Source organism: Homalodisca vitripennis, chromosome 8 (genome assembly GCF_021130785.1).
Source record: "Homalodisca vitripennis isolate AUS2020 chromosome 8, UT_GWSS_2.1, whole genome shotgun sequence".
Classification (NCBI taxonomy): domain Eukaryota; kingdom Metazoa; phylum Arthropoda; class Insecta; order Hemiptera; family Cicadellidae; genus Homalodisca; species Homalodisca vitripennis.
This window is the reverse complement of record NC_060214.1, coordinates 14,827,104-14,853,421: the sequence shown is the minus strand read 5'-3', so window position 1 is coordinate 14,853,421 and position 26,318 is coordinate 14,827,104. Positions and strand designations below refer to the sequence as shown.

The following is a 26,318-nucleotide window of genomic DNA, read 5'->3' as shown; positions in this document are numbered from 1 at the left end:
TAAAAATTTTGAATATCTTGAAAACCAGCAGTGTTTCTTAAGAATTACAATTTTAGAGTATTTGATCACAAACCTAATGACACAAAAACCATTTAAGTTGAATAATAAATAACCGATTTAGAGCAGATTTACTGTGACAAGACATGGCCCACATTGAGAGCTGCCGTTTATTCAGTTGTTGTATTGTCGGCTATTCGCTGAGAACCTCAATGTGGGTCACTTAAAAAAAACGTGTTAATAGGTCTCTAAGAAAGAACTTCGTTTTTAATTACATAATTTGAAAGTTAGTATTGTAACTGTAACTCATATTGTACAGTATGGTTACAAAATGTGAAATAAGATTTATATAATAAAGGCATACTTGTACAATTATTGAAACTAAAATAAATAACGAACTTTACTATTTCAGTCAGAATCCCTCAACAGGGAAGTTTGTAAAAGTAATTAATCTCAGCTTACCCAGTTTGCAAAAACTGCTTACACTTTTTAATTAATTTGAGTCTCCACCCTCGAAGCCTATTTAAATCGCAATTAAATCTTTACAGCATAATACAGTATCGTAAGTTATTTTGAAAGAGATAGACGTTAAAAAAATTAAAATTGATAAAGAATACAACGAAGTTAGATGATACACCATAAATGTCTTGAAAATAATTTTAAACTCATTACGGACACTACCCCTCATTACCAGTAATGGCACTGAGTAAATTATATGACAGAATAAATATCACAGTTAGAGAATTGAATTGAATTTGAACGTTGTTATACAATCAAGGATTTCAGTGGACTAAATTAAATTCGAGTTATTTCCCGGAAATAAAATTTATCTGCTAGCAAATAATTTGGTCATTTGTAAAATTTTATGAATAATTATGTGATTTTTTTAACTGATCTTGTGATATTTCCGACACATAATTATATACAGTATACGCAGAAGCAAGATCTCTGTGCATTTTTCACTTCAGTTCATAATAGTTCTAATAGTTATACCTGCTTTACAATAGTAGTCGCCTTATCGCGTTATCTGATTCCTTATCTTACTGCCCAGTAATAACCGGTTCAGTCAGTCTACGTTTAATTTTTTGTTATGTGTACCTTTTAGCTTCCTAGAATGTTATCAAGCAATGATAAAAATAAGTGGGTCGGTGCACCCCTTCCATACAATCTTTAAAGTACCCACGTACAAAAATACACACACGTCTAATTATAATTTTGATAATAGAAAATATATTTTATTTTCATTATTACTTAAAAATTTTCTGGATACATAGAGGATGGCAGGTCATTTCAACTATCCGATGAGTTCTGTTGTGTTTTTTGACTAATGTGCTTATTTTAGTTGAGAATTTACTGAGAAATTTGTACAACTCGAGTTAAAAAAAATAATAAATTAGGCTACCTGTAAATTGCCTAATCGTGCAGTTGGTCACGTGATCATTCTGATAATTGTCTACTTGTAAAACCCTGATCAGATAAGACTATAGCGAGTCACTCACTCAACGGACAGGTCGAGCCGGGTAAGCTTGGCGAAATTGCCGCCAGGGGCGCTGTATAACACATTATCCTGGCACTTAGCTGATGAAACATGGACACTTCCAATGTGGAAGTACTTTGTTGCATAAACCTAGAGTGGAAAATAACTCCAGTGAAATTTCTAACCGTCCATTTACAGTTCGGGACCTCTCTCTTGCGGCGAAACCAGCACAGACGCAAAGATTCTATCAATAAATTCACGTAATTAATCGTAAACTTTTCCAAATGGCCAAATTCTTTGTCAGCAATTTAATTTTCTGGGAATTAAATTTCATGGAAATAACTCATATTTAATTTAGGCCACTGAAATCCTTGAGAGGGTAACAACGTTTAAGTTTAGTTCAATTCTCTCACTGTTAAAATTATTCTGTCCTATAATTTACTCTGTGTTGTTGACATTTATGGTGTATTATCTAACTTCCTAGAATTCTTTTTTTAATTTCAATTTTTTTTATTGTTAGTCTCTTTCAAAATGAGAACATTCGATCATGTCTTATGCTGTAACGGTTTTATCGCGATTTAAGTAAACCTAACCTTAGTAATGTGACAAATGCTTTGATGATACAGACTTAAATGAATTAAAATATGTTAACAGCTGTTTTTCCAAACTAGGTAGGTTGGAGATTAATTGCTTTAATAAATTTCTCTGTTGAGGGATTCTGACTTAAATCGTAAATTTGAATGAGATATTGAACGGTAAACAAATTAAATTTATAACTTGAACAAACGTGACATTTGTGACTTGTAATTAAATTTCTCAACAAAAATGTGTCTGAAATGATTATTATTATGAAAAATTCTATTTCCATAAAACTACTTTGGTAAATGTAAAACCTCTATTTCCATTTAAAAATGAGGTTTTTTTAAAAATAAGGTTCGAATTGTCTTGCCGCCTAAGCATGGTGGCATTGTTTAAGAAAAAAGAACACAAAAAGCAACCTACTAATTAAAAATGTATAACTAAACAAATTACTTATTTTAAGTGCTTTATTGTTGTAAAGACTCTACATTTAATTTCAAAATGGGAGTAACAATATTTTGACAATCTGATTTGTGTTTGGGATCTACACCATATCTAACCCTGAAGATACACATATAATAAATTTAAAATTGGATTTGGAATAAGTAGATTCAGTTTCTCAATAGTTTATCTCAATATTTCGGCCTTAAATACCTTAAATACATATATAATAAGTTTAAAATTGGATTTGGAATAAGTAGATTCAGTTTCTCAATAGTTTATCTCAATATTTCGGCCTTAAATACCTTAAATACATATATAATAAGTTTAAAACTGGATTTAGAATAAGTAGATTCAGTTTCTCAATAGTTTATCTCAATATTTCGGCCTTAAATACCTTAAATACATATATAATAAGTTTAAAACTGGATTTGGAATAAGTAGATTCAGTTTCTCAATAGTTTATCTCAATATTTCGGCCTTAAATACCTTAAATACATATATAATAAGTTTAAAACTGGATTTGGAATAAGTAGATTCAGTTTCTCAATAGTTTATCTTAATATTTCGGCCTTAAATACACATATAATAAGTTTAAAATTGGATTTGGAATAAGTAGATTCAGTTTCTCAATAGTTTATCTCAATATTTCGGCCTTAAATACTTCGAATCTCACTTTAAATAAGAATATAGATAATTTACCAGAACCCATTGTTTTGATTTTAACAAAATTTAAAATACTTGAAAAATATTTTACTATGAAAGAAAAACGATCTAATTTCTTTTAATATTCTTGAATACTTTTGAAGTTACAGTTCTTGTGTACAAGAGATTTTTCTTTGTATTTCTGTATCAGTAAGATTATAAAATTGTGTTTCTATTACTGCTAGTTACACATATTTTCCTGCTCACAATTACTGTAATTTCCAACGTGTAATTACCCACGCACAGGATAAAGTGTTCAGTACACATTCTTACACGTATCAGTGTATTTCGTGTAACACGGGAAATAAATTCATTTCATTAAAATTCAGTAAGAAATAATCGATATGATTGCACTATTGTTTAGTATATCACATTTAATTACATTTCCTTTAAAAAGGTGAGGGTGTATTGCATACTTTATACGCTAGTTGAAAAGGGGAAATTGGGTTTTCCACATTTATGGAACTTCGGATCACAAACAGAACGTCCGCACCATCGCTAATTGAAGTGGTGTTATGATATCGATCTGGATTATTACTTATTCAACAAAGCTAATTGGCTGTAACCATCAAACCTCCCTGTCCAGGGCGCGGGTGGTGAGGGAAGGAGGGGGGCAGTCAGCAGAGTAAGGCCCCCCATCCACTTACAGTTCTAACTGCAGTCCTGGACTGAGGACAGTCCGGGACTGCAGTTAGAACTGTAAGTGGATGGGGAATCCGGCAGGCGAATCGTTGGACTGTCAACTGTCGCACGGTGCGACAGTTATCAACGATCGGACTGCAGGCGGAACTGCTAGTTAGTGGAGGCTCCCGTGACAGGCCACAGTCGACAGTCCAAGCTGCGAGATATGCGCATGCGCTAGCTCAGCTGCTCCGTGTCGGCCTCATGCGTCATTGAGTGGTGAGCGTTTGGTGGTTGCGCATTGTTTTGTTTGTGACGCGGCAATCATGGCCAGTTGGTCGAAGGATAATCTTTTACAGTTTATAGAGGAGTTTAGGAAACATTGAATGTGTATGGAAGGTTTAAGTCAAAAGACTATCACAATAGGGAAAAGAAGGAAGCAGCCCACCGTAGTTTAACTATTAGTAGTGAAAGGGTTGACAGTACTGCAACAAAAAGCGATGTGTTGAAGAAGATAAACAATATCAGAAGTGCATTTCGTAAGGAACAAAGAAAAGGTAACAAGCCTCTCAACGTTCTGGCAGTGGTACAGACGATATTATATGTACCAAAGCTGTTGGTACTTACAGAGAACTTTTGTTTTCTTATTGACCAGGAAGAATGTCTAGGAGGACTTCCAACTTAGGAGAAGGAAGAGTCAGTGAAGACGAGGTAAGAGATAATTAAATTACTAGTTTTGCGGTTAAATAATGTATTCACAATGCTACAACTAACTTACAGTTTGTCATCGGAGGTATTTTGTTTTCAAATAATCATTATTAAAAACTAAGAGATGTATCTGTCTTGCCATTCCACTTTTCCTTTGTTGCTAAAATAATGAACAAATTTATTTCTTACTTCTTTTGCACTAGCCATTGGGCGATCGGTTTGTCTTACTTGTAATGCCATGTGATCGCTGGTTCTTGGTCCAGGCTTAGACACACCAACTTCGTCGTCATCTAAATCCAACCAGTCTTTAGGTGAGTACCTTTGAGGGATTGTCCTACGCAAATAGTTGGTGCATGGGTAGCAGCACGCAACAACAACACTATTCACTTTCTTCAAGTCAATGAAGGTGATTGAGGTTTTTGTAGAACCTGAAATCTCTCAGCGAGAATCCCAAAAACACTTTCGACCATTCCGGCGTGCTCCTTGAGAGTCGGTAGTTATATAACCTTTCAAGGTTTGTTTGCAACCCTATAGGAAAAGGGTTTCATTATGACCTCAGTTAGGGGGGGAAGGCGTCATCTGCAATGAATACGTATGGAAGAGCTTCGCCGTCTACAATGCCCTCTTCAGGTAAATTGAGGCTTTTATCTGTTAGTTTCTTGTTGAAGTCTGTCTCTTTCAGAACTCCTCCATCAGATACCCGGCCATTAACACCAAAATGAAAATAAATTATTTTCATAGTTTGCACTAGCAATGCAGAAAAGTACCTGACTATGGAAAACCCTTATAGTTATAGAAGTAAGAACCACTTCCAGGTGGTGGTGTTATGGCTATAAAGCTTTCCATCCCATGCTGCCTAGGCAGTTGGGGAAATTCCATTTTTTTCCCCGTACTCCTGTGCAATTTGTTTCCACTCCTCGGCTGTATTCGGTACCTGAAAAACAATTCATAAACTGTCAGCTGTTCATATTTCAGACCAGCGTTTTGTACGGAACAAATTTTAATGAAATCAAACCCATCGAGAACCGTATCACCCCTCCGTTTTCCGTTCGCCACACCCCTCTGTAATTTTTTCAATATAATATTTTGAGAAAGTAATAAATAAGTAGTTAAGAATGTACTGTGGTGATAACTGAATCATTATTGATATTGTGGTTCATTATTAAGTAATGACAGGGTGTCTACCGGGCACGGAAATAAAGAAATCCGCGAAAAGTCACGGATTTTGACATTTTTTTCAAACATTTTTTTTTTACAGGAGATTGCTGGACGATTCACAAAAAGAACCATTAGATGCTGAGAGGAATGTGTACCAGCGCCCCAAATCTCTACAGAATCCTCCTCAAGTTGCTCGAACCGCTTCCAATATTACCTCTGCAACACCTGAACCTAAAGATTCTTTTAAACGGCAAAAAAAATTGTCCCCGTGTGATCATAGTCTTGGTTAATATTGGACAACGACTGGCAACAACAAAAGAAGAAGATCACTACGGACGCCTTTGGGAAGAACGTTGCTCAAAAGCTGAGATTGCTGAAACAATGAGCAAAGGATTTATGCGCAGAAAATCATTAATGATGCCCTGTTTGAAGCAGAAACTAGGGTGGACTAACACGATTTGCTACAGTTAACCCAGGTATTCTTTACTCAAGTTCCACAACACCATCGGCAGCTAGTGTTACCCCACAAGTTCAGGAGGTAGATCAACCTATGAACCAATGTATGATGATACAGCAATGTCTGGCTTCAGTGTCAACTAATACAAAATCTAAATTAAGTGTTCTATTATTAACAAGTAGGCTTAAACCTGTAAACTTTTCACAACCCAAGCTGTGCGTTTTTTTAGTAGGCCTACTCCAGTAGTTGAGTACATTGAGAGTTATATGTTGAACAAATTACATTTATTATTTTTTTTTTGTTTGTGGTGAAAATATTTTGCACTCAATTAAAATTACACTTTAATCTTTATTCATATGCGGTACTGTTGTGAGCTGCCATGTGTTTTGTAATACTAGATTGCAATGTTATGTTTGACAGTGTCATAGTTTTTATAATTATTACTTTACTCATGTGTGGTTAAACATACACCATAGGTACGTATTACTTTTTATCTTTATACTTACATTAATTAAATTGATTTTTTACTTTTTTCTTCCTTAGTTATAAAAAGTAAATGTGTTGTTTGTACAACGCAACAAATACAAGTATGGATTAATATAATGTTTACAATAATTTTGTATGAGTTTCATTACCTTTTACTACTTTATAAAAATGGTTAAATGTTGTGTGCACACAGAAATGAACTCGTAATCGTTAGAGATACTGGAGTTGTAATTTAAAATTAGCAAAAAGTAGTGACATAATACAATGTGTAGGCTATGTACCTTAACAAATCCATAAGCAGATTAAAAATATTGTAATTTCTTAACAGTATGTTGGCATTCGAAAAACAACAAAGACCTACTTTATTTCTTTTTCTAACTTTTATCTGGGTTTCATATTTTGGATTTTTCAAAACTACTTGAAACACACATTAGGGCTACTAAACCTTGCAATAGTCATGTCAAGGCCTTGACAATAGCTGAGCAGGTCTCTGGAATTATTCTTCCTAATGTTTGGGGGGAAATTCTCGTTGAAAAAACTTTAAATCTTCCATTGTTCTGCCAGTGCTTAGATACCGCAATGTCGCAGTCAGTTTTTCATGTGGTGTGTATGGCTTCCCTCATTTTTGTATCTTGTTTGGTAATCAATGGTGTTACTATACGTAATAAATCAAAGTACGTTTTCTCGTCCATTCTTAAGTAGTTTTTTTCCAGTCTCTAGGATATGCTTCAAGCTCCCTAAGAAGGTGAACGTGGTTAAATCTCTTCCTCTGAAGCCATTCTTTTTTTCCACATTTGATGCCTTCGTTTCTTGCGTTTTTTAATAGCTACCGCTATTACAGCGTATGCTGCAAATCTTCAAACGTAGACATTGCACTTTAACTTCACATACGATAAGAACTTAGAATGCACTTTTCCTACAGCCACAAAACGAATAATATAACTAAAAATATAATAAAATAATATAACGAATAATAACTACAAAGTACACACCTACGGGCAAAACACCGGAAAGGACTGACCACGACAACCACGCCACCGAACGGACTGCGGTCCGCGAACTGCAGTCCGTACTGACGTGAACATTTTTCAACAGTCCACAGTCCACGTTCACAGTTCTGACTGCAGTCAAGAACTGCAGTTCGAACTGTAAGTGGATGGGGGGCCTAATGGCTACAACATCAGTCTCCCTGCATGTCGCTACAATACACTATCTCCTGTACCATCTCCTCCCCGCGTCACCCTGATAGCAGCAGACCCCCCCTCCCCGTCAGGGAGACCACGTTAATTCCCGCCACTGTCACTGACCACCCTCCTTGTCCGTTTCCTCCTCAAGCAATTACCTTAGACCCAAGTGCGGAAGAGGCAGTTTTGAGTTATTATTGTTATAATGTATGTGTTTCAAATGTTACTTATTTAATTCTTTTCAATGATCAAAAACCAATTGACATTTATACACTTATGATAAAATGACTAAATAATACTTAAAAGAAAAGGGCCAAACCAAACACGTAACTGGACTCTAATTTAAGTCTTAGGCATAACTAACAATAAATAAGAAATGTATAAATTATAATAAATATTAGTGATTGTAGTACATAATAAATGGGGGAACTATTTAACTTAAATACAGTACTGTATATGATGTGACATTATATGAATAAATAAAAAAGATAAACAATAGCAGTGCAAGTAAACTATATAAAAGTTAATAACAACGAAAACTAAACTATAAATGAATAACAAGAGTAAAAAAATACTAATTAGAGATAGTGGTGAATAAAAACTGAGAAAAATATTTTAACTTAAATGCATGTACATTACTGTCTAAGATGTGACATATGAATCAATAAAATTATAAATAATAACAGTGCAAATAAACTATATAAAAATAAATAACAATAGAAAAAACACTTTAAATGAATAACAAGAGTAAAAAATATATAAACACCACAGAGAAAAAAAACTATAAAAATAATGATTGTTTATTATGCTCCAAAAAGTTGGGAATTCAAAGCTCAAACCTAATTACGTGCAATCACTTCGGGATGAAATACTATGCCTAGTTTTAGAAAAAAAATGTTTCTCTGTTGGACAAGTAAAAGCAAGTCATATCAGTATATTAGAATAAATTTGGCTACAGTAATAATTCAAATTGTATTTTGGAAGCACCATTCTTGAAGAACTTTCTCCCATTTTAAACATTCTATTTCAAATAATAATTAATTGTTAATCAGCATAAATTGATTTAAATATTTCATGAGCTAACGAGTATTTGTCCAAATTGGATAGCGATGAATCCAAACCTATTAAGGTTAATTGGATCTTAAAATATATAGAGCAAACTTTAGTTTAACTGTAAATAATGCTATCCAAAACAATAGCCAAGCAAGGAACATAAGGCTGAAAAAGATTACCCTGGGAGTACCTACTGATAAGCATTGGGGGTTATTACATAAACATTAAGAGAATGTTAAATTAAAAATAAACATATGTTACTTTAGTTATGATAAGATTTGAAAGTGATTATAATAAATTAGGCTACTTGGATGTACTGTTTGTATTATGTCCAAACTGTTTTTGATTGTATCAAATAAACTGCGTGAGACAATGGATAACTTTGTTCATCCTGAAATTTTGGAAATCGTAGATATTAAGAAGCTCCTTAATATTATGCAATAGTTGTATTGTATAGGATAATAGAAACATATGATAGGTATACATGGCTATTCGAAAACTTGCATATAACGTTAAGATAGACAATTTTGGAAAATTATTTTTTTGTATATTTGTACGTTTTACGAACAGAACTCAAAATACGTCAATCAATGTAAAAATAGACTATAACACTACTTATCTATATCAATAAGTTCTAATATTTAAATTAAAAATAACGGAAAAAAGAAACAATATTAGCGGAATTTGAAATAATTACAACTATAGACCTAATGTAGTCTTTGATGGGACGTTGTGAACTCAGATATAATGTCAATACCGAGTCAGAAACTGATGTTTAAAATAGCGCATGATTCACAGCAATACGACAGTTTCTTACTGTTACAAATAGTGACGTCACTACGAAACGACATTTAACCGTCGCGTCGATTGCCAACTATAACAAGTCTGTAGTTGGCGGCATATGGTTAACTGTTATGATCTACTTATCTACAAATCTACTTAACGCCGATATAGAGTTTGCCTTTTTGTCACGATCAAGGACATCTGTTTATGTTTATAACCATTGTACATGTACATGTACTTTATTATAAAGTGGTCTAACACTCAAGCTTTAAGTTCAACCAGAATCTTATCTTAAAGACAAATATACATCATAACTTAGAGCCTTCAATGGGGTTTGGCTATTTAATATATGTAACTGTATCGAAATTGCAGTTTATAATGTGCAGGCGCTTTGAAAAATGTTATATTTTGTACGCTTGGTGACGAGTTACATCAATGGGTATAGCATATAGAACTTCTCCGTAGAAAAATAAATATACATACAAATATTACTAAATGTTAATAAAAACACTACTTTTCCAAATTGTTTATTTTTTGGACGAGGCCTTTCAAAACCAAAGGTTTCATAAAGAAGACAAAACCTTTGGTTTCGAAAGGCCTCGTCCAAAAAATAAACAATTTGGAAAAGTAGTGTTTTATTAACATTTATTAATATTTAAAAAAATTTTCCAATTGCTCCAAGAGTCTTCAACACATACAAATTTTAATAATGATCGGTCAAATAGTTTAGAGTTCTATAAAGGACATACAGACAAACATTCATTTTATACGCAATCTTTAACTTCAATGGGGAAATTCTCAATTGTCTGTTATTATTTAATGCAAAAAGTTTACAAGGGTTCCACTAAAAGCTATAAGAATAAATTGCTTCTCAAATGGAGTCAACTAAATTCAAAGACGTGCAATATTTATTTTGCAAATTTACAATAGAATTTTAATACTATAAGACAAATCAATATTTACCTAACAAATATTCCTAACTATGATTAAAATAAGGTTCGTTGTGTTAATGATAAATTCAACTTTGTTACTCTGATGATTTTTTACTGACTGACATGTTGTTTGCCAGGCAAATAAAAGCATCATTGTCATAATTCTGCAGTAGTTGACTATTTGTATGAGACATGTCATCGTTGTTGATGGCAATACTGGATTGTTAATGACATTTTTTTAATAATTAAATTTACATTTTTCATACATTTTTGTTATTTTTTCAAATTTTAATGCCCACCAAGTGAAATAAAAAGGATATCCTAAATATAAATGGCTGAGCTTTAGCGGAACCTATTATTAGAGGTGCTGAAAATGTTTAATTTCTTTCTGTCTTTCGCACCATATCTCGAAAATGAACTTACCTGTAGACTTGAAACCTTGCTTGAAGCATAAATGCATCAAATGATGCAAATAGTTTAATGATGGTGCCTGTCACTCCATCGGATTTGTCTGAGCAGCAGAGAATATCTTTGTACGGTCTTATGGGTAGCCATGGTGGCAACGTGAAAATCGAAGGATAAATAATTTCAGTAAACAAACTGATTACACAAAACGCAGCAATGACGGGAAGGGTTGGCTAATTGTGAATGTTGAGTTAAGTTCCAGTTCATCTTCCTGCCTCCAGTCTGGGATCTAAGGTTTTTGCAGACTTAACTCTAGAAATGTGGAGTCATTTTCGTCTGAAGAGATCCAAAAACATTCTGCGACGAAGAAGCTCAAATTAATTAATTACATCGTTTCTACATCAGGGACACCTAGACCACAATGTATAGTGTAATCCAGGAGAAGTAGTATTCTCATTGTCTCATCTGGTGCACAATTGAGTGCACTACGATGTGATAGACACGATCTCTAAGAACGGTGAAGCAACCGAGTTTTCTACGCATAACACAGCCAAGGGTTTCAGGAGTCAAGTCTGCATCAGCGTCAGATCCCAGACGCTGCACTAGGAGGAAAATGAACTTCAGCTAAACTCAAGATTCAAAAAGTGGTTAACAGATTCATAATATGACACTTTACCATGTTACATAGTAACACATATAGCCTAACTATTCACAAGATATGTTGAGAGAGATTCGGCTGGCATTTTCTATTTCGTTTGTTGGGGGAACTTTTGATGTTTATATTAACTGGACACCATTTTAATATCTTAAATTTCAATTCTAATTGGCATGGACGTAGCCAGCGAGGAGGTCCATAGGGTCCGGACCCCCCAAAATTTTCAAACTTTTTAACTACTTTTTTAGTAAACGACTTATTATTTTTGTTAATGATCCAGTATTACTGACATGTAGGCCTACTGCTGAAAGGTCATTATCGACAAAATAGACGGGTCAAGAACTTTTTAAGGAACAAAACGGGGCCTTACTCTCTGTCCACTACGGGAAAATATCATGTGTCACCCCCCCCTTCCAATTTTTTCATGGCTACATTCTTGCTAATTGGTTTCTAAGAAATGCAAGTTTTCATTGCTCTAAGCTCGGATAAGGAAGTATTGATGTTTCCTCCCTGCTGTTACGTGAGGTATGATTGAGGAGGGATAATGGACACAGCACTGTCAGATGCTGCAGGGGTCTGAATGCAGGCCCCTCAGTGATGAATGGATGGCTACTGTGACTTATCTCAGAGGGGTGGCTCCAGTCAAGTATCATTACTGGAACGTTAATTCTGAAACTGCGTTTCTTGCATATTTACGTATCCAATCTTACACAACATACATTTTTGAAGCCACTTGTATAAGTACTTGAGTAGCATTTGGTTGATATTTGACTACATGTACGTTATACCTTGCGCCTTTGTAGCATTAATTTTGATATTTTTATGGAATTGAACTTGCGGCACAACTACTGTGTTAATTACATCCTTTGGTTCAATGTGATTTTTGTGATAGTCAAAATAATTTTAGCTTCTCGTCAGCCAACCATAAAGTACACAATAAACTGTCGATTATCAAACGGTGGATCACAAATTGAACCTGTAAAATTATCAATCTGACGTACAAAATGGCCGAAAGTAGCTAAAAATTGTACGATATCTGGAAAAAATGTACAGAAAGACTTGAAACTTTGCAACGTGCTTCATTTCTACATGGGTGGCAACGAGTTTGATGATGGTGCATGTCACTCCATTGAATCTGGCTGAGCGATAGTGAACATTGGTGCTATGAGTAAACATGATGGCAACGAGAAACTCGAAGAATAAATAAATTTGTAACTAAACTGAGCACAGCCATGTGACATTTTAACATGTGCCAAAGTAACACATGTAACACATTACATTTAAGTAACACAAAATAAGTTTACATGCAGCCTCAGTGAAGCATGTTAATTACGTTAAACGCGGTATGGTTTCCTCATACCCTATATTGCCATAAAAGAAAGTTTAAAGGTTGAAATTAAAAAATAAGGTGCGCTTGCATTAATATACGATTTAGTGGTACAATAGAGGAACTATGAAATAATATACACATGCAATAATAGACAATTGTACTTGAATACACTAGTACTACATTATACACTTCATATGACATTTTGTAGTTTTTCACACAAAAATAGTCAAGGTTTTTGTTTTTTCTTTGCTAAGAGCCGGCTTTATTGAAACAACCCAATAGTTTTTCCCATAAGAAAATTGTTATGCAGTCCTGAGCTCTTAATTTCTGTAGTGTTATGAGACGCATCTCATTTTAGAGATTTAAATTAATACACATCCAAATGCTTTTTTGGAGTATATATTTTGAACTTTAAACGATAAAGTACAGCAAAGGTTGAGATTTTTGCTGAAAACCCAATAAAAATATAAAGAAATAAAAAATTATATCTTGTAAAATGATTTTCCATAATTCTACGAGCAAACAATATGAAAGATGTAAAATTTAACGGATTGTAAAAGTCCATGAGAGTTAACATTGTTCTTATGTGTTTACAATAAAGATAGACGAATGCAGCCAGCTCTCGAAGCACGTCTTCTTTATCAGTTATTTAGGTTTCATCAGTAAGATGTTTTCAAAAAGCGATGCCCCGTCTTGTTTCTTGAACAAATCTATCAATGCATCCTAAAAATTACACGATCGCTAGGTTTATTTTGCAGAATGTATTAGTTTATTTGTATAATGTTTCTCATTTCGTTTCTTAGTTTTAAAATAAAGTTATTTCAGCGCGCGTTTTTGGAATTTAAAAATTTCTTACCTTGGATTCCACGGATAATCCGCAAACCGAATGAACTGTCTGAATCGATTATTTACGACATTCAATCGGAACACAGGATTATAAGGTTGACTAGAGTCTCTTTGCAAATATGTGGACGTGTGGGCTAGTTTTGGATGTTTGCACATCAACAGGCAGAGTCAAGAGCTCTTCCGCAGAATAATGACATCTCTATCCCTCTTCCGTACTCCCAGGCCATACACTATACGAATTGATCTTTTTTGTATTTTGAATACCCATTCAAAAGTACACGGGGGTGCTCTAGAAAATGGTGCCATAATTCAAAAAATGATAAAACTAACCAAAATAAACGACTAAATGAATGATTTTACCAAGGAAACCAGATTAGAATCCTGAGTATACAGAAAACTGCTACAAAAATGGGGAACTTTAAATCCAACATACCTCTGATTCCCCTCCAGGTCAAGGACTTGACCATTCTTCTTCCAGATAACCGAAGGTTCCGGATGACCTCTGGGTGGTGAACACTGCAGCACCACCACCTCCCCCTGCGCCACCCTCTGACTGCTCGGCTGGATCCGAAATTCATCTCGGAGAACTGAAACAGAAAAACAGATGGATTAAATTTATGTTGATTAATTTTACTGTACACCTCCTTATATTTTAACCAAGGGAGAGCCAGACACAGAGCAACTATGCAATCTCGTTCTGTATCGATCTAGACAAAGTGTATCTTTGTGTTTTCGCCCTTCTGGAAACATTTGGTGGCGCGCGAAACTTCCATGCCAAAACAGGGATACGAAAACTGTACCTGAGGTGAAGAGCTGGGACGCTAATCACTTAGCTAATGGAGATGCCAATATAAATATAGAATGTTGGAAATAAATTACTAGTGTTGTCATTTTTTAGTTTTTTATTTTTTTGTTTGAAGTTGTGTAACTTCTTTCATTTTTGACAATTGCACACGCTAACGTATATTTCAGTTAATATACACTTATTGTATTATCGGATTAGAATTGTTCTTAAAACAAAGGAGATGGTTTCCCGAAAGTCATATATTATTTACTTAATTCGTAAACACCCTCATTAGCTAAAAGAAATTTACCACCAGTGTTACCAACTTGCTTGCAGTATTTTACTGCAAATTTAATTTCTTGAATTTCTACAATTTGTACAAAATAACGTGGTTTTATGTTTTTTTTACCTGTAATTATTCACAATCTAAGCATTTTTAAGCATAAAATCTTGATTAAAATCTCTCTTATATAGCTCACTTTCAAAGCCCAGATCATCATCACTCACTTCCTCTGCGAGGTTGTCAAATTCAACGTCAGCATCAGTATCACCAGCCATCATCCCATACATCAGTATCACCAGCCATCATCCCATACATCAGTATCACCAGCCATCATCCCATACATCAGTATCACCAGCCATCATCCCATACATCAGTATCACCAGCCATCATCCCATACATCAGTATCACCAGCCATCATCCCATACATCAGTATCACCAGCCATCATCCCATACATCAGTATCACCAGCCATCATCCCATACATCTTTCATCGTAGTATCTTAATGGAAAGTGAGCCAGTACAGTAGTTTTAACAATGCAAAGAGGTTAAATTATAATACACACACGCTGACACTGAAATAATATATCTTATACGTATGCCACACATGCTGTTTTATATTTGTATAACGTAAACACAAGATTACCGTTCAGTTCTTAATTAATTATCTTACGAAAGGGAATAAGGCAGACTGAAAAGAAAATCTAGCCCCGAATTCAATTCTACTCTACGAATTCTACGAATTAAATTGGAATCTGTCAAAAGCAACTGGGAATTAGTTTTCAAGACGATTTCCACCCCTTAGATTATCAGATGATATCTTATTGGACTCGTTACTTCTTCAGCAGGGCTCTCTGACCCCCTCCCCCCTCCACGACTATCTGACAATATCAGTCTCTATTCCTCGATGGTTCAGGGTCGTCCCTAGAGTTGGTGGTGCCCTAGGAAGTTCAATCGTATTAGATGTAAATCTCGTAAGAATTTGTCTATGACCAAGAACCGGTGACAGGAATTTCAAAAAAGTTCATACTTGGTACAATAATTTATCTTCGAAATAAATCGGTTACGTTCAACGGCCAGCTTGGAACGTAATTTTATTCGAATAGAGCAGCCGTTCGAACTAAAAAAATCACAAATCAGATCTATAAGAACTTAAAAGGATGGAAAAATTTAAAAAATGCTCCGTAGTGGTAATGAGTTTTTTAAACCTTTTTTAATGAACAAGGTTTACGTATTTTGAACGGTTTTCGAGATCATTTTTAAAGGGAAGCAAAACCCCTTTTAAGCCTTATTCTGCCCGTCCTCATGGGCCACTGGCCTGTGCGAGAATCTTATCAAACAGAATAATGGGGAGAGTCGATACAGTACAAGGTCGATGGTACTGATAAAAAGTGCTTCGGCCACAGACAAGATTCTAACTTGCGCTATCTCTAACTCAATCCCAAAGTCCATCTTCTTAGACCACTCAGCCATCGGCACTCCCACGGAGATATTGTTTTTTTTTTTAATTCCGTAAGAGATAGTGTATTAATTCTGTTTACAAAAAATCTGCCGACTTTTTTTCGACAGTTCCGGAGGAACTATTTTTGGATTTAGGAGATAATCATAACTACCAGCTCGTCACATTCGTGTTCCCTCATTATTACAGTTTAGGGTGCATGAGAACCCCCACAACAAGAGTCGTATCGTGTACATAACCTATTGTTTTCACTTTTTTATTGTGAAACCCAGAGCTAAAGGCGGTGCTGGCGATATTGTTTCTATTCCCTGGAATAGTCACAGGGATGAATATGGCAGCGCAAAGGGAAAAGAATAGAAGGGCGGGAATAGAAGGGATGATATCAGAACTGCAGATGTAGCTTGGGAGTAATGAGACACACTTAATGAACTCTTATCTTAATGAGTTCAAGCTTATTCTTGTGCTGCAAGGAGGCGTGAGTTATGGAGATGAATTTTAGTGTAAACAAGCACAATTAACAACAAAATATGATTGATTACACTGACTTTTAGTGCATTAAAAAAGTGCAGCGTTCTTTGATTATGATTAATGACTAGCTATTCTAGCATGACGTATAAAGGGATGAATCGATGACGGATTTTATACGGTAATGGCTGTTAAAGGTACAAAATTAATTGATATTAACCCTTTCAAGACCGATCATTTTCCTAAAAAGGTTTTCTACAACAGTTATTTTATTACTGATTATTAGGACATTTGCAAAAAGACGAATTCCATAACCCACCAAGTCTATTTTGTAGGGTATCGGGAAAATGCTCATAAAACAACTCAAGTGAAGATAAATCCATGGTTTAGCGTAATTTACAGTATAATTCCAGCATAAATTTCATTTTAAAAATCTCAAAAATTAAAAAGATAAGTTTTAATTAAAGTTGATGAGTTTTAAAACTTTACTATGCCATCATAGTTAAGAAACTAGAAAGATTTTTAGTGTGGGAACTCTAATTTTTAGGAATATTTTAGAAATAATGTGGCTGCGACAACCTTGTAATGTAAATTTTCAATCCATAAAAGATAAATTTTCCTTAAAAAGTGTCATTGCTGAATTTTGTTGCAGAGTCCATTGTGGGTTTAAATAATTTTGAAATATATATTTTTGAGGTTATTTACATTTATGATAAGGTATTAAATCATTTTCAATTAGTTATACTGTATATTACATTTTTAAACTACAAATTTTGTTTGTATAGTCTAAAATATTAGATTTTACTTTGTGTTTATAACCCATACTAGCAGTTACCCACGGCTTCACACGCAATGTAGTAAGTATTACACTTGTATGTTCACTGCTGGTTTCAGTGTATTATTTACGCCACCAATATTGAGTTTGTTTTGTTGCCATAATTAAGAAAATATGTCAACCATATTTTGAAGGTCAAGGTCAAGGAATTTATGACCATAGTTGAATTTGCCTTGTTTTCCCGATCAAGAAAATACATATACATACACAGACATAAGAAGCCTACTTTATTTCTTTCTGTTCTATATTTTCGTATGTATTAATACCTCCCCCACCTGACGAAGAGGATAGACACTAATTTTTGAAACGTTGTGTTGTACCTTTTATAACCTATAACGATAGCAAATGTCCGGAATCCTGTTAATTGCATATTCTTGGTCTATAAACGTGAGGTTTACTAAATCAAATATATTACAACTAATTTAACGTGAATGATGCACTTGAATATGTTTTATGAGCCATAGTAACCACAACAAAGGTTACAGCAGACTGCTTGATAAACGTGTCACGGCAGGTCGCGTGCCAGTAGCCTCGTCCATCTTGTCCTGGAGATTCTTTAAGATCGTTGAGCTGTTAAAAGATACCCTTTGTTGCTCGTAAAATTGTTTAGAGCCGGTGCTTTACTTTACTATTTCCTCGTTTAGTTTACGTAGATTTATGGCAGCCTTCACTACAGGCATGCAAAACTGAGGCTTCTTTTATTTTATGTGTTTTCACCTCTTATTAAGGTCCCTCAAGCTCTCATTTGCTCAGATTTTGTAGATTATAATGAGTTAGCTTAGTTAGTTATCCAACTGACGAAGAGGTCGGATTGCACATCTTGAAACGTAGCTTTCTTGTGTCACTGAATGATAACTTAAAATCCTATTGGCTCCACATTCCACAATCCTTCCTTATTCAAAAGCGAACATTAAAAAAAATGTAAATTAATATTACGTTATTCAGTAAAGTTCAGGTTACTCTAATAGAGTATGTAGAACAGAATGGAAATTAAAAGGAGTTATGATTTGTTCAAAGAATAGTTAAGCACTCATAGAATGAAAGGGAAAGTTACATTTTCATCTTTCTACTCATTTTAGAAGTTCTACATAAGAATAAGTAAAGTATTTGAGAATTTCTTGTAAATAGTGTTTACAAAATTGATAATACCAACTTTTAGCCCTATTTCTTTGTACTCACAAACAATTTGAAATGTGTTTGTAACATTGAACAATTGATATACTGGCTAGTTTAAACAGTTAATATACTGGCTGGGTAACTAGGTGAGAGTACAAAACTCGAAAGTAAATAAAATTAGTATATAGCTAGTTCAAGTAAAAAATATGTGTGACCAATACATTTATTAGTAGATAAAATATATAAGATTTTAAGGTTGCCAAAATATTATTATGTGACAAAAATCTACAATTTATTGACGCTCGAGGTACAAGTTAATTTTAGTTATTCACAATTATCTTATTTTTAATGTATTTTTTAATGGATATACTGATACCCCTTTTAAGCTCTATTCTGCCCGTCCTCATGGGCCACTGGCCTGTGCGAGGATCTTATCACACACGATAAGGGGGAGAGTCGATACAGTGCAAGGTTGATAGTACTGGTAAACAGTGCTACAGTCACGGATATGATTTTAACCTGCGCTATCCCTGACTTAGACCCAAAGTCGAACATCTTAGAGATCTCGACCAGCTACTTATTTATTATCAATAGAGTTATTTAATTACGCTCAGTTAAATGAACGCCATGTCAAGGCATACCATAACTGTAAGACTAACTGATATGAGTGTAGGTCGCTAATGCTTTTTAGTGTAGGTCATCTATGGTCAAAGGCAGAGGTGAATAAAGAAACTGGCATAGGCAAGCGCAAACTTGTGCCGCAGAATGCGCATGCGCAGACAGGTAATGACGTTCCACCACGCTCAGCTGTTGTACTTATATTATTACAGACCATCCGAATGAATTCCATTATCGAGCGATCGCTCTATTCTGTGACTGTTCTCTTAATCCGGTTTTTTCACTCGTATGAATAACTGATCAGATATTAAATATACCGTTACACGTTGCACTGTTAACTCTTAAGTATTTCCATCAATACAAATTGAATGGTAGATTTTTAACTCAAACAGTAACCAATGGAACATACGATGAATAATCAATTCAGTTGGGACCTACGTTCAATTCCTACCTTCAATTACCTAAATTCAGTTTGAGATCCAGTTTATGATAAACATGGAATGACCCATATCCAGGAATTTTGTACTCGTTCCTTTCTAAATAAGAAATGTGTGTGTGTGTCTACAAAGTCTTAGGTTTTATAATTCAAGAAAAATCTACCCTTCTGTAGAAAAATCCACATTGTAAGCACACGTTCCACGTCTTGTTCCCCACTGAAATAATTGGGGCCTGTCAAAAGCACTCGACGGCTCAATTTCAAGATCGCAAGTTTTACACCCCTGGAGGATCAGATGGCAGTTTATTGGCCTCACCACCTCCCCTGCAAGTTACCCCCTCCCCTGCAGGTTACTCCCCCTCGTTGCCACCCCTTGACTGCATCAGTCTGCAGTCGGCTAGGGTGTGATGTGAGGAATTATCGAATCAATAAATCGCCTCATATTAGTTATCAGAGCAAGCTACCCTCTAAGAGTCGGGGTTAGTTGGGGTCAACTGAAGTGATTTAAGGGTTGTGTTTGGCGTAAGTGTCTCACACAGATTGGCTCGCTATTGTATATTTCTGACAGCGGTAATATTGACGATAAACGCATACTTACGTGCGCATGAACGTGTGTGTGTGTGTGTGTGTGTATATATATATATATATATATATATATATATAAATTTGTAAATAAATATAAAACTTATTTCTAGGCTGTAAAAATCTAGTTTTGTTACGAAAAATATGTTAGTTTTCATCCGCAAACAATAACATTCGACCAATTTATGTGTTACTAGAACAAATAGTATTTTAAGTTTTTAAATGTGAAAATTCCTATACTTGTATCGTGGCATATAAGTTACCATACATAGCAAGAATATTTAAAATAAAAATCAAACGTACGAGTAAAGAAAAAAGGTTTCAGTGATTAGTAGAACTTATTAAAATAGCAGAGGAAGACTTAATACATCCTTATAATATATATCAAACGTATGTTATGTAATACGCCGTTAAAGGAAATATAATATTTTTGGAAAAATAATTTTTCGATTATATTATTGCTACTAATAAAGACTTTTGACTACTTAATTAAACACACGTGGGCACTCCTGTAATTGATTTTTCTCATTAAATATGTTTTATTAAACTCATTAGCCGGCAATTAAAATATCCAACAAATATTGTTTGCTTATTTAGTAATTTAGATTAGTTTATTCAAAATAAATTTAAAAACTGTAGCGACCTCTAACACACTATTATACTGAATTATACTGAAAAAAATGAAATAAAGTAACAAAAAATGAAGTATTGGAGAGATTAGAGTAAGTTTCATAATATAATTTTTTATTAAATCAATGCATAGTGTAATTGTTTAGATTTATAATCAAGATGTTAATATGGTCGATGTCTCTGTTTAATTTTATTTTGTACTTGGCGACGCGATGGTTGAGTGGTGTAGGGTACAAATTCACAGACAGCGACATGACGCGAAATACTCGTATACAATACAGTAAACACATGGAATAAAATACACATATGTCACGTCGCAATCTGTGTACTTAATATTCCATACGTAAACATGTATTTGATAGTTTCGTTCGCTCCGCTTAGCATCGCATCACTGTCGGTGTATTTCATACCCTAAAACAGGCTTTGGATCTTTGTTAGAGATAACGCAGGTTCAAACCTGTCTGTGACTTTGCACCTTTTATCAGTAACGTCAACCTTGTACTGTATCGACCCTCCTTATTCTGCTTGATAACCTCGCAGAGGCCAGTGTCGATGTTCCAATCCTATAAATGTTTGATCAAAAAAATTATGCTATTGATTCGATTTAATTTGAGATAAAATGCGATTGGAACCTTAGCAGAAAGTAGTGCATTTGCTCTAATTTTGATCATACTGAGCGTGTGAATCTAATTTATAAATATTCCTAGAAAAATAGCTCGTTAAATCAATGTTTCAAATTTGAAAACAAATATATAAGGATTTTAATCTTTAAAAATGTTGCTTTCATTATAACTAGTAGTTTTTTTTAAACCATCTTAATTTAATAGATGTTAAAACAAAACAATTTATGCGTTTGTATCCGTATCTGTGAAGAGTTCCGATGTCCGCGTGGTCTAAAACGTCGGAATTTGTATCTTAGAGACAGCGCAGGTCCAAATCCTGGCTGTGCTGTAGGACTGTTATCAGTAACTTTGACCTTGTACTGTATCGACTCTCCCTCTTATTCTGTTTGATAAGATCCTCGCACAGGCCAGTGGGCCCATGGGGACGGACAGAATAAGGCTTAAAAGGCGTTTGGCCTCTCCTTTAACAAAAATGGGGAAACATTTTGAATTCATCTACGAGTTTTGATTTTAAAATGCACAAATGAGTTTATTTTGTAAAAAAACTCATTTTTAATACTTCCAAATTCCACGACCGTGTTGAGTCATACGAGTTAAGCGTATGCTAGTTGTTGTTGGGGGAGGGGGTTGGTGGGAGGGGGTGTGAGATAAGGTGTAGTTAACGTCAACCCTGCAGGTGTAGCTACGAGTAATGACGTGTACTTAATGAACTACCTTATCTTAATGAATCTGGTTTAATCTTCTACACTTTACTACTATACCGTGCTTTATTGTTGTAGACGAAATAGATTGAACGTTCTAATTACGCTCATTTAGCGTATTTTACAAGTTTTGTTCTATTAGTGCTAGAATTAATGGAGATACGCTGATCGTGCTGTTTTGTTTTGTGTAGCGTTGCTGCAGTCACTAATTATGAAAGGTTCATCTATAACGTTAGCCTGGGTCACTTAACTGTAAAGGATGACTGAAATTAAGTCATCTAAGATGGCAGATCCTCTTATGCCCAGTCCATGAATTTAAGTCAATGAGTAATTATTGTATGTTAATTTGCACAATAATGCTTCCACATGTAGATTGTACTAGTAGTAGGCATTAAAAGGTTCATTTGAGGAAATTGTGTCTATAAAAGTTGCATGAAAACAGTTAGACTATTTAGTCATCAAATACCTCCATTGAGTGCATAGTAAATTAATGTGATCCTAATATTTTTTATACAAGTAAGTTATATCCAAATGTTCTTTTGAATGCGTGTGCTCGTGACTTAAGATTGTGACTTGCATCCTGTGCAGTGATTGTTTTTTTATTCCTACTATGAACGTTTTTAATTCAGAATTCAGTCAATAATACCTGATGATGAATTCTCTGAATTGGAAATGTACACAGTAAAAATAAAAAAATAATCAAAGTGTTATGGTTGGTTTATATTTCTTAACAATGTTTGTACTACTATTTATTAATTAAAATTGTGGCTGTCTAGCGACACAAAGTCATGTATATATTGGGACTACCAAACTATTAACCATTCACTATTAGTGTAACCTCTGGTAGCGAATCTATTATTGAAAACCAATTATTATTGTATCAAATTACAACGACGGTATATCTGGCAGATATTTGAAAAGAACCTCATGCTACAGTGTGAATGCTGTCAGTTTAGATATTAAAAATAGAAACTTGTGATTTTTACTTAACTATATCTAGTTTATTTTTAATCTTTTCCAATTCATAAAATTCATGCAATAAACAAAGTTAGCAAGTGTTATTAGTATTGGTTCATTAATATAACGGAACTCACGCGATCTTCTCCACTAAATATTAACACGGTTAAGAAATGTAACTTTTATTGTTATAGATTATTTTAAGGAGAGGCTCCCTCATAAGACAATCTTACTGCGTCCTCATGGGCCACTGGCCTGTGCGAGGATCTTATCAAACAGACTAAGGGGAGAGTCGATACAGTACAAGGTTGATTGTACTGATAACAGCGCTAAGCTATCTCTAACTCGGATCCAAAGTCCGACGTCTTAGACCGCTCGGCCATTGGCACTCGCAGGTGTTTTATATTTCTTAATTGCATTACACACTTTTGAAGTCAACACAACTAATGTTTAAATAATATTTATAGGTTTAATATTAATATGGTTACCGTATGTTTTGACTTGGGAACATAAAGGAACGTGCGAACAGAGACGATAAAAAATAACCATGAAATTAAGGTAAATTAGGCGTGAAGAATGGAAGCTTAATGAGAAGTTGACGAGAACTCTAAACAAAAGCATAATATTGTCGCTAATAAATCAAAACCAAATGTTTGTTAGTTCTGGTGGCCCGATGCCAATGCAGCGTCTACACCCCGTGTCAGCACAGAGTGTAGCTGCCGCTGTTATACAGACTCAACACTCAATTTGACTCCGTCAGTCCGCTAACAACAGGTCCAGCTGTTTGTATCTCTGTGTCTGTCACGTGACCTTCTACCTCGTTAGTCAAAAGCGTTAGTCTACCAATAAACGTTCTCAAGCGAGGAGGGAATGACTTAAATCAATGATATGAGGCTCTCTCTATCTCTGCTTCCACTGGTTTTGTACCTAACAAATACAGTTTACAGATTATTGTACTTTTTAAGTCGCAAATGATTAATATTTTTGAGTCAGCTGTAGTGAAACGACCTTGAGACACACCATATAAGAACTATGTTGATCATAAACACCTTTTACGCCTTTATTTATGAGTGGTGTTTTAAAAATATAATTATTAGGGATCAAAATACGTCATACCATTTCTGCTGCAGTACTTATGTACTTTTTGAGCATTTAAAAAAATATAAAGAAGTTCATAATATTATTAAATAATAAATTGGAAAGGCATAAATAAAGGCAATACAAGTTTTAAATGGGGCTAAAATCACAATGCGTGCCAGTACAGACCTACTTAAAAAATTAATTTTATCACTTCAAACGGTTTTCGCTTTTGATAACGGATTTTAAGTATGTTTGTTTGAAATATGTCTACATTTTCTGATCACATGAGTTTCAAATTGACATATGTTTTTTTCGACGATTAGGCATGCAAATTCAGCAAGTTACAATGTTAATTTCCGAAAAGTTAAGCCAATTCCGCATCAAAACTTATTATTAATCAAATACTTTTAAAATTAAGTGTGATTATCATTGGCATACATTTCATTTGATGCAAGCCATTTCAATGCCTCATCGTTACCTCATATGCCAGCAAAACCTTCAAATGAGACTAAAGCTTTGTGATATTTAGTTTTAAATTCCGTACAAAGCTATAGATTTTTAGGAAAACGAATCAATTTCTAACCACTAATTATTTTGTAGCTATGCTAAAAGTCCTCTTTCTAAAAATATGTTTCAAAGCTTTGTCTATTATTATTGTGTAACATTGTATACAAAAGTTGTTGGTAATTTCTTTCCGGGTAAACTAAGTGCATTATATAATTTAAAAAACGGTTGCACCCGTAGATTAAAAGACAATAGATCTATATTTCTCCTATAACCTTTTTCGTCATTTGATATAAACTGGAAAATTTCGTTTTACTGGTTTGCAAATGATATTTAGAATATTTTAAAACAAATTTATGTAAATACACTAAAAAATAAGAAGTTTGTTTAATAAACTAAAACAATATATTATTTGACAAAACGCTCGCCACGTTGATCCTGGTTTAGATAGTACAGATAGGTGCACCCTTGACCCTCTGACGAAAATTCGATGGCTGTAGGGTTGATATTTGTTTTTAAATATTAACAAAACGGAAGTGAAAACACTGGTTTCGGAAAATAAAAAAAGCATTAAAATGTAATAACTTTTTTTAAACTGTAGATAGACCTTTATTACGTAGCCTACTGCGCCTATGGGCTGGTTTTGACCTGTTATCAACCACGTGAAGTTGCTTTTCAACACTGCTGTTGATTTGTGATAATATTATAAGTATGTAAGTATCTGTATGTATGTAAATATTTGTATGTAATTATGTGTATGTAAGTAAGTATTTGTATGATGTGAGTATGAGGGTATTTGTAAGTATGTAAATATTTGTATTTATGTAAGTATTTGCATGATGTATGTAAGTATCTGTATGTATGTAAAATATTTTATGTATGTAAGTATTTGTACGATGTGAGTAGTGAGTATGTAAGTATCTGTATGTATGTAAGTCTGTATGTATGTATGTCTATGTATGTAAGTATTTGTATGATGTGAGGGTTTTGTGAGTATGTAAGTATCTGTATGTATGTAAGTATGTCTATGTGTGTGTAAGTATTTGTATGATGTGAGTGTTTGTGAGTATGTAAGTATCTGTATATATGTATGTAAGTATGTCTATGTATGTATGTAAGTATTTGTATGCATGTAAGTATGTCTATGCATGTAAGTATTTGTATGATGTGAGTGTTTGTGAGTATGTAAGTATCTGTATGTATGTAAGTATGTCTATGTAAGTATTTGTATGTATGTAAGTATGTCTATGTATGTAAGTATTTGTATGATGTGAGTGTTTGTGAGTATGTAAGTATCTGTATGTATGTAAGTATGTCTATGTATGTAAGTATTTGTATGATGTGAGTGTTTGTGAGTATGTAAGTATCTGTAGTAAGTATGTCTATGTATGTAAGTATTTTTATGTATGTAAGTATGTCTATGTATGTAAG

At 34.1% G+C, this 26,318-nt stretch overlaps 1 protein-coding gene across 1 annotated transcript in view; it reads right to left on the bottom strand.

Moving 5' to 3' along the window:
* LOC124367336 (roundabout homolog 2-like) overlaps window positions 1-26,318 on the bottom strand; it is a 138,584-nt gene that overhangs the window by 51,419 nt on the left and 60,847 nt on the right. The window contains exon 4 of the mRNA XM_046824076.1: window positions 14,251-14,404. Within this exon, the coding sequence (XP_046680032.1) occupies window positions 14,251-14,404 (154 nt within the window). The remainder of the gene's footprint in view (window positions 1-14,250; window positions 14,405-26,318) is intronic.